Genomic DNA, 13,723 nt, shown 5'->3' with positions numbered 1-13,723 from the left:
TTCCAAGCCCTGATCCAAAATTGGGGACCTGAAATCAATTGCCCGTCTTTCAAACCTCCCGTGTACAAAACTTTATCTCAATCTGAACCGTAATCACTATCAATATTGCAAAAACAGTAAACAATTAATATGAACGACCCCTTTTGCCGATCCCCGATCCAAAATTTGACACCTGAAATCAATCACTCGTCCCTCAAAACTTCCATGTTCAAATTTTCATCTCAATCCAATCAATATTCGTCTCAGAATCGCAAAGATAGTGAAAAATTCATATGGACGACCCCTCTGGTCGAACCCTTACTTAAAATAAGATAATTTAAATCAATTGCTGGTTCTTCAAAACACCCATGGGCATGTTTTCATCTCAATCCGATGCATAATCACGACAATATCCTGAAATCAGAGAACAACTAACATGGACGACCCCTTTTTTCGACCACGATCCGAAACTTGATACCTGTAATTAATAACCTTTACTGTAAGACTTCCTGAGCCATTTTTCATTACAATCATATGCACAATAAAGATAATATTGCAAAAACTGCGAACAGACCCCTTTTAACGACCCCTTACTCAAAATTTGAAACCTGAAAGCTATGGAGCATCCCTCAAAACTTGTATGTGGAAATTTTAATCTGATTCCAAGGAAGAATAAAGTCAATATTGCAAAAACATTAAAAGGTTGATATGGCCGACCCCTGATCCTGAATTGATTGCTCGTCCCTCAAAACACTCATGTACTAATTTTCATCACAATCCGATGTATAATAACGCCATTACAGCAAACACATTAAACAGTTGATATGGACGACCCCTTTGGTATAATAACGCCAATATCGCAAAAACATCAAACAGTTGATATGGACGACCCCTGTTTCTAACTTTGATACCGAGAATCGATTGCTCATCTCTCAAAACACTGATGTGAAAATTACGATGTGTGCAGGAATAGTGATAGAATAATTTTCATAAAATATACTTAGTCTCTTAACATCTCAGATTTTCAGAATATTGGAATAAGGATTAAGATGATTGAAATATGCGCTTCGGGACTCGGGTCATATTGACCCTAACAGTTTTGAAAAGTCAATGTCGTATCCGCAAAGACATAATGTGTTTTCAAGTTGCCAAAAGTAAACAAATTTGAAGTTTTGAAGAAAATCTGAAGATCCATCAAATAATAAAAATATTTTTATGATTATTTGAATAATTTCAGATTGAGCCAAAGCAAGGATTTTCGCGCAGTGTTTGCTCAGCATGCATTTTTGTCATTGGAGAGTTTTATAAATTTGCTGAAAACATTCGCCAAAACCAAGACTACCTTAGTATTGCGATATCCACTGAAGTGAACAACTGTACGAATATGGTGCCGCAAATTGAACATGAACCATTGGATCCGAAATTTGAAGACACGGATCAATTACTTGAACCCAAGCAGGAGATCATTATAGATAACGATAACCAGAGCGATGAACACGATCTTGTAGATATCAAGATTGAACCATTGGATTTGGAAAGTGACAGACACAATCAACTCTTAAAACCACACGAGGTTACGGTAAATGATAACAGTAACCAAGAACCTCCTACAAACCATCAAAAATCTGCTCCGCAAAAGTCGAAATCCAAAACTAAAGAACAAATCCAGGAAACTGAAAAGGCATTGAACGATTTTTTTAAAATGGTATGTGAACTATGCGGATACGAAGCGCCAAGTTTTAAATTATTGTTGCGTCATTTCAAGAAGATCCACCGCCAACCCGGCTATGTAGTCTGTTGTGGAAAGAAATTATATCTGCAGTTCACGTTAAAATTGCATATGCAGAATCATATGAACCCTGATGGGGAGCTTTGTAAAATTTGCAACAAACGCTTTAGAAACATATCACTACACCGAAGAATGGTTCACTCCAAAGAGGGAAAAAAGATTTTATGCGACAAATGTCCGAAGGCTTTTGCAAACATGTTCTCGCTTAAAAGCCATATGAAGAAGCATCAACCTAAAACGCATCAACCTAAAACGCATCAGAATATTCCATGCCCACAGTGCGATATGAAGCTTGCGAGCAAACATTCGCTTAAAGCCCACATTTTCCACATGCACTGCGTTGAGAGGCCACGGATGATTTGCGACTTTTGTGGAAAACAGTTTCTCAGTAAACCGAGTTTTGATAGACATGTTGACAAACACAAGGGAATAGAACCCAAACAAGCAGCATACCGAAAAATTCAATGCCACATTTGTAAAAAAATGTTACATGCTGAGCGAGGACTAAAAAGACATTTGAAGTTTGTTCACGCCGAAAGAACGAAAACGCACGAATGTGATGTATGCCACAAAAAGTATGCGAATTCTGAACTATTACAGTCACACAAAGCAAGGATACATATCGAAGCCAAATTGAAATGCGAGTTCTGCGAAAAACTGTTCAAGCAAAACTTTAAGCTCCAGGTAAATCTAATTTTACGTTTTCCCTTCAGCTTAAAAATCTCCATATTCGCTATCAACAGGAGCATCGAGCAACCCACTTTGAAGAGCGTCCCTGGAAGTGTGAATACTGTGAAACAGCTGTTAACACCAGAGGTAGCCTCTGGTCCCATGTCCAAAAACACCACCCAGCGGAAAAGGCCGAACAGAAACGCCTAGCAGCAGAGAAAGCGTGTGGCTAAAGCAAAAGATATCCAATGCATGAAATCAAATGAATTAGTAAGAACAAGTCGAATGGTGTTGGAAAAAGAAGTATAAATTTTGATTTCTATCCTGAAAAATAGACCAAAAATGTTGGCCGTCCACACCGGTGTGATAAAATATTTACGAAGGTATAAAATCTAAAGCAACCAGCCAAGTAAATTTGCATTTCAGTATTTTTACTGACTTTTTGTATTTTGAATTTACAGTTTGAGAATTCCAATCTCCTTATACAATCATCGAATTCAAATAATAATCTTAGCACATTGAGGACACTAAGGAAATCTAAGCCATGAAACATCAACCCTTGTTATTCTATATCTCAGAAGAAAATTCCATGGACGAAATTCTAAAAATGGAGTATCTTCAAGTTATTGAAATTGTTTAAATTTTGTAGATGAAAGTTTCATTATGGAGTTTATACCATCCTAACATTTGTGCCATTTCAGTACGTTTTGACATGAAAATTTCAGTATGTTTTTAAAATTGTGCAAAATTCAAATTGATGTTTTACCGTATCGCATTTGGTATGGTATAGGTGAATTAATTAGATTTGGTCATGCTTTAAGTCGTCATGAAAATTCAGTAAGAATACAGTCAATCGCAAAATTGATCGTATACCCATTATTTATTCTTGATTTTTTTAGTTTTCAGGGTTTAGAACAAGGGTGGCCAAGATTTTCACCAAAATTGCCTTATTTTGAAGCTAGCGGACAGCAGAACTGAATTTTTTTATGAAAATTTCGCAACGTGGATCCGTCAGTGGGCTTGTATATATTGTGTATACATTAAAGGAAAAAAAATTATTGCATATGTTCAGGGGTCTTCAGGGTTCAAAAACCTTATGACCCGCGGGCCGCATTAGTTTTGACTATCAAAGACCCCCAAATTTGTGCTTACATTTTTTCATTCGATGTACATAAAGAGCCCACTGGCGGATCTATGATACCAAATTTTCATAATAAAAATTAAGTTATTGCCGTTTGCTAGCTTCAAAATAAGGCAATTCTGGTGAAAATCTTGGCCACCCATGGTTCAGAAGTGAACAAGTAAAAACAACTTTAATCCATTTAAAAAATACCTACATTTTGCTCTTTAACTGTGAAAATAAAAATAAAAATTGTTTACATTTTCACTTCATATTTGAAATTCCAATAAGAATCAATTTATAGAAAGTAACAAATATAAAAAAAAACTAAATTAGTATTGAGTATGACCGCTTTTGGCATCTAGCATTGCTTGCAAGCCTCGCGGCATCGATTCACCGAGGTTTTTGGTCACACTAGATGGAATGTTCTCCCAGATCTCCTTAATCGCCGTTCTGAGTTCTGCCTTGTTCCTAGGATTTTTATTTTTTAGGCGATTCTTGACCTCTCACTAGAGCTGTTCTATCGGGTTCAGATCGGGAGACTGCGGAGGCGTACAGCAACCATTCCCGTGCGACAATAACGGTATGTTTGGGGTCGTTATCTTGTTGGAAGTAGTAATCACGAGGTTTACCCAATTTATCCACGGAAGGCTGCAGGTTACGGTTGAGGCTGGAGCTCCATTCCAGGTTTTCTCCACACCATTTGCCGTCCATCCGATCCGAAAAGGTTTATTTTTGTTTCGTCGATACATAGAACTTTGTTCCCGAACTCTTTTTTTATAATATCTTTATTTGAAACGGCTCATACCTTTAGGAGGCTTTAAGGAACCAAAGCCTTTTTTTGTCTTTACAACGTTCTGATTAACTCAACACTTTTGGTTTTTTCTTCTTCTTCTTCTTCTGACACCAACATGGCCAAAACTTGTATGCATCCTGGAAAATGAAAAACTTGCGTTCCTCATTTTTCTTTTCAACATAGTATCTGATACATAGAACATGCATTGCATATACTACTACGGCCAGGCCAACCATGTGATGATTAGCGCAAAAGAATCAGGAACAAGGGAGGAATGAAGCGTGGAGTTCCCTGCCAAACGCTTCATATGATTGTATATGGTTTTGATTTTAAATTTAAAATAGAATATAAATAAATAAACAGTCATTCGTCTCGCATCACTCGAGCCATAAAGTCGCGTTTTCAAGTTTCCCGATCTTCGCGACTCAAAGTGTAAGAGATCTCGTCCAAAAATCCGGGGATTCGTGCCGTCAGAACGGTTGGTGTTTTGTGCGGCGACATTGATTAACCCCAGCTCACAGAAGGGGTACAATCATCAATTGTTGGTGAATAAAGCGGTTTTTTCTGCCTTGCTGATCGATCACCACGAGGTCCGCCGCCATTGTTCGGCGAACTAAGAGTTTCATCATTACCTTCATCATCATCAAACTGGTCGTTCTCGCCCGAGACCGAGTCGAGAAGTGGCAACCATCTTGAACCAAAGAGGAAGGGCCTGCGCTCGTCTTGTTGGGTTCTTCGGCTGACGTTGTTTTGGAAAATCAACGGAGGACCACGTGGTTGGAGCAGTCCATATGGTCGGGATTCGACCAGACCGAACTGAACGCCATCAGCCTTTTTTCGAGACACTTGAACTTCTTGTGCAAATATTTTCATCTAGAAACAAAATCTTTGATATTTATGAGCTAGAATCAATAGTTTATAATTCAAGGAATTCATTTTAATCATTCGTATTCGGTTTTGCGATCCAGGATATGAATAACTCGAGAGTTAGTTTCTGTTGTTTCTAAATTTTCTAATGGCGTTCAGTTCGGTCTGGGCGAAGGCCGGCCATATACACTGGAAAAAAATACCACTCTAATAAGTGCAAAAAATAGTGAGTTCTTTTTTTATTCTTTTTTCACTTTTACTTCCTCTATCTTATTTCCCTTTAAATATATATATTTCGATCATTTTGAGCTTCGCTCATATTTTCAACACGGAGAACATTCGTTTTCCCGTTGAGAAATATGAGCGAAGGCGGGGGACTATACCTTCCAACTGGGGATGATGCAAATGTCTCCTATGAAGATGAGGAGCATCTGGAGGATTCGGTTGATGCCGGTCCTTCAGATGCAAATCGTTCTCGGATGGATGACAATGTTGCATCATCCCCTGTTGAGAGGAGAGTCAACCGGCTCCGACAATATACAGAGGGCTCATCTTCCTCTGGGCCATGGGTGGTTTTCATCCGGCCCAAAGCGAACGGTAAACATCTAAATGTGGTTCAGATCACCAAAGATCTGGCGAGGTGGCCCTCTGTAACCAGTGTTACGAAATTGCGTCCGAACAAGCTGCGCGTTGTGGTGGCTAACTGGAAAGCCGCAAATGAGATTGTGGCCAGCAAGTTCATAAACCTAGAATATCACGTCTACATCCCGTCTCGAAACGTAGAGATCGAGGGCGTGATCACTGAAATGAGCCTACAGGCGGAGTACGTTAAATCCAACGGCGTTGGTAAGTTTAGGAGCCTTGATTCGACTTCGGTCGATATCTTGGATTGTCGCCAACTCCAAACTGCCACCGTCGTGAATGGAGTTAAAAAGTACTCCCCTTCGGCCTCATTCCGTGTGACCTTTGCGGGTACCGCCCTCCCTCACTACGTTTTGATTGACGGAGTTTTAAGATTACCTGTGCGACTCTTTGTGCCTCGCCCAATGGATTGTAAAAATTGCATTAAGTTGGGGCACACTGCGTCGCACTGCTGCAACAAGCCGCGGTGCCCCAAATGCGGGGAGAATCATGGGGATGGAGCGTGCTCAGCAATAGAACAGAAATGTGTCTATTGCGGGGGCTCACCCCATGAAATCTCTTCGTGTGAGGCATTTAAGAGTCGCTGGGATAATCAAAAGCGCTCTTTAAAGGAACGGTCAAGGCGGTCTTATGCCGCCATTTTAAAGGGCGCGGCGCCTCCGATCCAAACTCATTCGAGTAATATTTTTGCTGTATTGCCAGTTGACAATGTAGACACGGACACAGCCGACGAAGAACTTCCAGTTGTGTTTACTGCTAATTCCCGGAAACGTCCAAAACCAGCTCCTAAGAACACCAGAATCCCCAAAAAAATAGTCACGTTGAACCCTCCAGTCGTCGAAAGACAAAAAGCGCCAACTGTACAGAAAGAAAAACCATCTCCTCCTGGATTCCGAATGTGTTTTACACCTCAAAATAAACCCGAAGTAGCGGGAACATCTAATACCTTCAATCCCAACGTAGTTTCACCTGAATCAACTTCCCAAACGGGACTTTTTAAGTTGTCGGATATCTTGGATGGAGTTTTCAAGTTCTTCAACGTATCAGAATCAATCAGAAGCATTGTACTCTCAATGCTTCCTATTGTGAAGACATTTTTAAAGCAATTGATGCAAACTTGGCCCCTCATTTCAGTGTTTATCTCTCTCGATGGCTAATTTACGCCGAGAGGTCGGAGATATCACTGTGTTACAGTGGAATTGTCGTAGTATTATCCCTAAACTGGATCCGTTCAAATTTCTTCTTCATGAAACTAGTTGCGATATTTTTGCCCTTTCTGAAACATGGCTTTCTTCCGAATCAAACATCTCCTTCCACGATTTTAACATTATCCGTCTGGATCGCAACGATTCTTATGGAGGGGTGCTTTTGGGGATCAATAAGCGCCACTCCTTTTTTAGAATCCACCTCCCTTTATCAGGAGGAATTGAAGCTGTTGCATGTCATACAACTATAAGAGGTAAGGACTTATGCGTTGTCAGTTTGTACTGGCCTCATAGAGTTGCAGTGGATCGAAGTCACCTAGAGGACCTGTGCTCAGTACTTCCTGAGCCAAGGTTGATCCTGGGTGACTTCAATTCACATGGAACTGTCTGGGGAGAACAAATTGACGATAGTCGTTCTACTCTTATTTATGACATTTGTGACATTTTCAATTTAACAATTTTGAACACGGGTGAAAAAACACGAGTACCTAAACCTCCTGCAAGACCAAGTGCAATTGACCTCTCACTCTGCTCAAATTCACTATCATTGGATTGCCAGTGGAAGGTAATCTCTGATCCCAATGGTAGTGACCACTTACCAATCAAAATTACAATCACCAATGGGGCCAGCACTTCGAATCAAACAAATATGGCATATGACCTTACAAGACACATCGACTGGAAAAAATATGCGGACACGATTACAACAGCCATCAATTCTATGAATGTTCTTCCTCCTTTGGAAGAGTATAACTTCCTAGCTTGTTTGATACATGAAAGCGCAGTCTGTGCTCAAACGAAACCCATCCCAAATTCATCTGTACGTCGAAGACCTCCTAACCCATGGTGGGACAACCAGTGCTCCAAGCTTTATAAGGACAAATCAAAAGCATTCAAAGATTTTAGAAAACATGGAACCCTCGATCTTTTCCAAGCATATCTGTCCCTTGAAAATCAATTCAAAAAATTGATTAAAGGGAAAAAACTAGCACATTGGCGTACATTCGTAGAAGGGTTATCACGAGAAACGTCCTTGAATACCTTGTGGAAAGTAGCACGAAACATGCGTAATCGATCTTCAACAAATGAAAGCGAGGAACATTCACATAGATGGATATTCAACTTTGCACGAAAAGTCTGTCCCGATTCCACACCGAACCGAAAAGTTGTTCGGAATGTGTCCCTAGACAGATGCGATCTGGATTCCAGCTTTTCGATGGTCGAATTCTCACTTGCCCTCCTCTCTTGCAACAATTCAGCTCCGGGAATTGATAAAATCAAGTTTAACTTGTTGAAAAACCTTCCGGATGCCGCAAAATTTCGCTTGTTAAATTTATTTAATCAATTTTTGGAGCACAACATTGTCCCCCAAGAGTGGAGACAAGTGAAAGTCATTGCTATCCAAAAGCCCGGAAAACCAGCGTCTGACCCCAACTCGTACCGTCCAATAGCGATGTTGTCTTGTATTCGGAAATTGATGGAGAAAATGATTTTGTTCCGATTGGATAAATGGATGGAAACAAATGGTCTCCTTTCAGATACTCAATTTGGGTTTCGAAGGGGCAAAGGAACAAACGATTGTCTTGCTTTGCTGTCTTCAGAGATACAAATGGCGTACGCAAAACGTGAGCAAATGGCTTCAGTGTTTCTAGACATAAAGGGAGCTTTTGATGCAGTCTCAATAGAGGTTTTGTCAGACAAGTTGCACTCCCGGGGTCTGCCTCCTCTATTGAACAACATCTTATACAGCTTGCTTTGTGAGAAACATCTGAACTTTGCTCACGGAGATATTGCAGTTAGAAGAATCTCCTACATGGGCCTTCCACAGGGTTCATGTTTGAGTCCACTTTTGTACAACTTTTATGTAAGTGACATCGACAGTTGTCTCTCTGAAGGCTGCACTCTAAGACAACTTGCAGATGACGGCGTGGTGTCTGTCACAGGATCTTCCGAGTCTCATCTGCACAGACCTTTACAAGATACTTTAGACAGATTGTCTTCCTGGGCTTTGGGGCTTGGGATTGAGTTTTCCCCTCAGAAAACGGAGATGGTTGTTTTCTCTAAGAAACATAGACCTGCTCAACCTAAGCTTCAACTCCTAGGTAGGACGATCACTCAATCGAGGTGTTTTAAGTATCTTGGGGTTTGGTTTGATTCCAAATGTACCTGGAGAGCCCATATTGAGTATCTGAAAGGAAAATGCCAACAAAGAATCAATTTTCTCCGATCAATCACTGGCACCTGGTGGGGAGCCCATCCAGAAGATCTTTTAAAATTGTATCGAACAACAATTCTTTCAGTGATGGAATATGGTAGCTTTTGTTTCCAGTCGGCTGCCAAAACTCACCTCATCAAACTCGAGCGTATCCAATACCGTTGTCTTCGCATCGCTTTGGGCTGTATGTCCACAACGCACAACATGAGTCTTGGTTTTGGCAGGAATACTTCCTTTGAAAGATCGATACAATCTACTATCACTTCGGTTCCTCATCAGGTGTGAGGTCATGAACCCATTGGTGATTGTGAATTTTGAAAGGTTACTTGAGCAAAATCTTCGAACTAGATTTATGTCTATATACTATGCCCTCATGTCAATGCAGGTAAACCCTTCTTCGTATTCTCCAACTCGTGTTTGTAGCCCAGACTACGACAATTCTTCTGTCCAGTTTGATTTGTCTATGCAGCAGGAAATTCGTGGAATCCCGGTCTCGCATCGCCCTCTTCTGATTCCAAGAATTTTCGAAGCTAAATATAGACACGTCGATGCTGATAAAATGTACTTTACCGATGGATCACTTATAGAGGAATCAACAGGATTTGGAGTGTTCAACGAAATATATAGCGCCTCTCACAGTCTTCAGTCACCATGCTCTGTATATGTAGCGGAGTTAGCAGCTATTCACTGGGCTTTGGACAGTATCGCATCACGGCCAGATGGACACTTCTATATTGTAACGGATAGTCTGAGCTCTGTTGAAGCAATCCATTCTATAAAACCGGGAAAGCACTCGCCGTACTTCCTCGAGAAGATACGAAATAATTTGAGTGCTTTATCAAAACGTCGCTTTACCATCACCTTTGTTTGGGTTCCCTCTCATTGCTCGATAGTGGGCAATGAGAAGGCAGACTCTCTGGCAAAGGTGGGAGCGATGGAAGGCGACACGTATCAACGTGAAATCGTCTTCAGCGAATTTTACTATTTGGTGCGAAGAAACTCTCTTGTCAACTGGCAGCGCAAATGGGACGAGGATGACAAGGGTCGGTGGTTCCACTCGATTATCCCAAAGGTAAGCCTTAAACCATGGTTCAATAGATTGAACTTGAGTCGGGATTTTATTCGTATATTTTCCCGTCTCATGTCCAATCATTGTTCCTTAGACGCGGTACTCTATCGTTTTGATATTGCTGGCAGCAATCTATGTGGTTGCGGCCAAGGTTACCATGACATCGAGCATATTGTTTGGTCGTGCGAGGTCCATCTTGTCGCTAGAACGAATTTAATAGACTCCCGAAGGGCCCGAGGAAAACCACCCTATGTTCCAGTGAGAGATGTGCTGGCTGTGATAGATTTGGACTACATGTTCGAAATATATCTTTTCCTAAAAGCTATTGATCTTCGTCTATAATTCTTTTTATTTTCACATTTCCCTATCTATCTTCTATCTTTTCTTAAAAAAGTGAACTAGATATAAGCACACAATTGTTATCAAACAAAATGAGTTTGGCTCCTTAAAGCCTAAAGGTATGAGCCGTTTCAAATAAAGAATTTACAAAAAAAAAAAAATAAATAAATAAATAAACAGATTAAAAATAATACAGAACGGGCTCACCAAATCAAAAGGAAACTATAATTACGGATGATTCAGGACGCAAGAATAGCTTTACTGCGGCAAAAATTTCTGGAAACTCGGCTTGACTGGATCAGGGGAAACAGCTTGCTTTGCTTCTTCGCAGGAACCGAGGCTAACTAGTAGGTCTTCTTTAGGGTGGGCCTCTATTCCAGAGTCCGGTCGGTTCCATTTTTCGGACTTTAGCCACCAAAAAGCTTCCAATTTCGAATATTTCACATATATCACAAATTGCAGCAAATTTTCCTGTCAAAAAAATAATCCCCCAACACGAGTGAACTTGCTCTAAAAACATTTTTACAGATCCTTTTTCCACTTTGATGACCATTATTCTGAATTTTCACCACTGAGTTAATAAAATACTGCTCAAATTTACGAACAACGCGTTGACCACTTTTTCATCAAAACAGAAGAAAACTATTTCTAGATCCATAAATTTTCAAAACACATCACGTAAGATTGGTAAAAAATCAGTCCCCAATCGGAGGATCCGGTTTTCGGATAGCAGTTTTGTACATAGTTGACATGGTTCAAAAACCGCCGTTATCGAAATCCAATAACAGTTAATTCCAATTTTATGGAATAGAAAACTCGAAAATACTTCACCGCAATCCTAAATTCACCATTTAGGAATTATTTTTCGGATAAATTTTCCTTAAACGCGTTATGAAAATTGACACGAGCGGAAAAACACGACCGCACTCCATCAAGGCTTGCTTGCACACTCATTTGGCGCAACACCTTAAACTTGTAAAATTGACCCATTATTGCGAACAGCCGAGATCTGTCAAAAAAAAGTGTCGTTTCATCGAGTCAATTTTACACATTATTTAGAAAACCTGGCTTACTAAATAAAGGGTAGTCTTCTAACTTATCATTCTATCCGATAGTGATGGTATATACGGTTTGCATTGTGGATCAAGGAATAAGTTTAAAAGTTGTGTTTGAGTTAAAAAGTGAGTTGTTGAAATGGAATCGCTAAAAGCTATATTTTATAACACCAGCATGAAAATAAATTAATGACCAGCATGAATAAAGAAATTTAAAATCAGTTTTATTTTTATTATTTTCTTTCCATCCTTCTGACACCTTAAAGGGCTAACATCAAAGGGCTGACATCGCCATGCAAAGCGGGCTTCCAAAATAATGTGTAGATTTTACATGTTTACATTACTAATTTTCACCTCTGTTTGACGTACATGCTGTGTACACTATAAAGGGTACAAGGGCTTTACATGAAAAAGGAGTTAACCCAGTCTTTTCCGATAACGGGTCAAAACTACACTATAAGGGGTTGCGCCAGATGAGTGTGTGGATCTCTCCAACTCAACACTTTTGGTTTTTTGTTTAAAGAAAAAGGAGGATAGAAAGGGAAAAATGAAATTAAGAAGAATTGTAGATGAAGATCAATAGCTTTGAGGAAAAGGTAAATTTCGAACATGTAGTCCAAATCTAACACAGCCAGCACAGCTCACTGGAACGTTGGGTGGTTTACTTCGGGCCCGAAGGGAGTCTATTAAATTCGTTCTGGCGACAAGGTAGTCCTCAGACGACCAAACAATATGGTCGATGTCGTGGAAACCTTGGCCACAACCACATAAGTTGCTGTCAGCAAGATCAAAACGATAGAATACCGCGTCTAAGGAATAATGATTGGACATGAGACGGGAAAATATACGAATAAAATCCCGACTCAGGTCCAACCTATTAAACCAGGTTTTAAGGCATACCTTTGGGATAATCGAGTGGAGCCACCGACCCAACTGATCCTCGTCCCATCTGCGCTGCCAGTTGACAATGGAGTTTCTTCGAACCAAAAAGTATAATTCGTTGAAGGCGATTTCACGCTGATACGTGTCGCAGGTTCCCGAACTCTTTAGACTTATTAACATAAAAGCCTTAGCGAACTCCAGTCGTGTTTTTCATATTTACCTTTGAGATAAAGGGCTTCTTACGGGCTACACGACCTCTCACGACTCGTCTTCCGATGGTCGCAGCGACTTCAGTGGCCAATTACGGAACACTTGTTTTAGGTTTCCTTTTCAAAGTTTGTTCATCTGTATGGGAGTCAAGATGCGTTTTCGTCCTCTTCCAGCGATATTTTTCAAAATTCCTTCGTATTTCCACTGCACTGTAGAGTGGGTTCTCCCTCTTCGCACTTTTCACCACCTTAGAATTTTCTTCTGATCTTCTATCCGTCTTTCGTTTCAACTCTTTAACCCTCACCGATAAAGCCGCAAATTAATTTCATTAAACAAATTCACGGTGATTTCTCCTCTTAAAATAATAAAAATAAATAATAATTCGGCTATAAAAAAAATAATCAATTACAAAACATCGTTCAAATAATCGAAAATAGTTATTTCTGACCGTTGACCGTATGCGACAACTCAATCCAGTTGGAACTTGCGCACAAAACGAAAATAAGAAATCTACCTAGCCAGCGATGGAACGATATCGCGCAATAGAAGACTTTACAGAGCAACCACATGCTAAATTTTTTGTCCGTTCGGCACATGTGCACTCACATGGCGGTCGAACCATCTATAATTAACTGTGTCGAAAAATGTAGTGCCTCCTCTATTGGGTACTGCTTCTTCAATACAGTTAATTGGGGTAAAAAGCTGAGTTAAAGCGGAGTTAAAAGCTGAGAAAGCTGGGCAGAAAAAAAATCACCCCTGCTTCTCGGTAAATTTTACCTTTTTTTTATTTTTCGTGTATGTTTACTTTTCGGTTTTCTACACACTCATTTGGCGCAACACCTTAAACTTGTAAAATTGACCCATTATTGCGAACAGCCGAGATCTG

At 40.1% G+C, this 13,723-nt stretch overlaps 1 protein-coding gene across 2 annotated transcripts; it reads left to right on the top strand.

The window, feature by feature from the left end:
• Positions 1 to 6: 6 nt before the first annotated feature.
• Positions 7 to 3,115, top strand: LOC129756753 (zinc finger protein 62-like). Of its 2 annotated transcripts, XR_008739527.1 has the most exons (3): positions 7 to 2,452; positions 2,512 to 2,820; positions 2,899 to 3,115. XR_008739527.1 is itself a non-coding variant. In XM_055753747.1 (2 exons), the coding sequence occupies exons 1-2, from the start codon at positions 1,364 to 1,366 to the stop codon at positions 2,668 to 2,670; spliced, it is 1,248 nt and encodes a 415-aa protein (XP_055609722.1). In that variant the 5' UTR covers positions 7 to 1,363; the 3' UTR covers positions 2,671 to 2,865. The 2 variants fall into 2 exon arrangements, 1 of the variants encoding a protein (XP_055609722.1); XM_055753747.1 differs by lacking the exon at positions 2,899 to 3,115 and having other exon boundaries at positions 2,512 to 2,865.
• Positions 3,116 to 13,723: the final 10,608 nt, after the last annotated feature.

Source organism: Uranotaenia lowii, chromosome 3, assembly GCF_029784155.1.
Source record: "Uranotaenia lowii strain MFRU-FL chromosome 3, ASM2978415v1, whole genome shotgun sequence".
In the NCBI taxonomy this organism is placed as follows: Eukaryota; Metazoa; Arthropoda; class Insecta; order Diptera; family Culicidae; genus Uranotaenia; species Uranotaenia lowii.
This window is presented reverse-complemented; position numbering and strand designations above follow the sequence as displayed.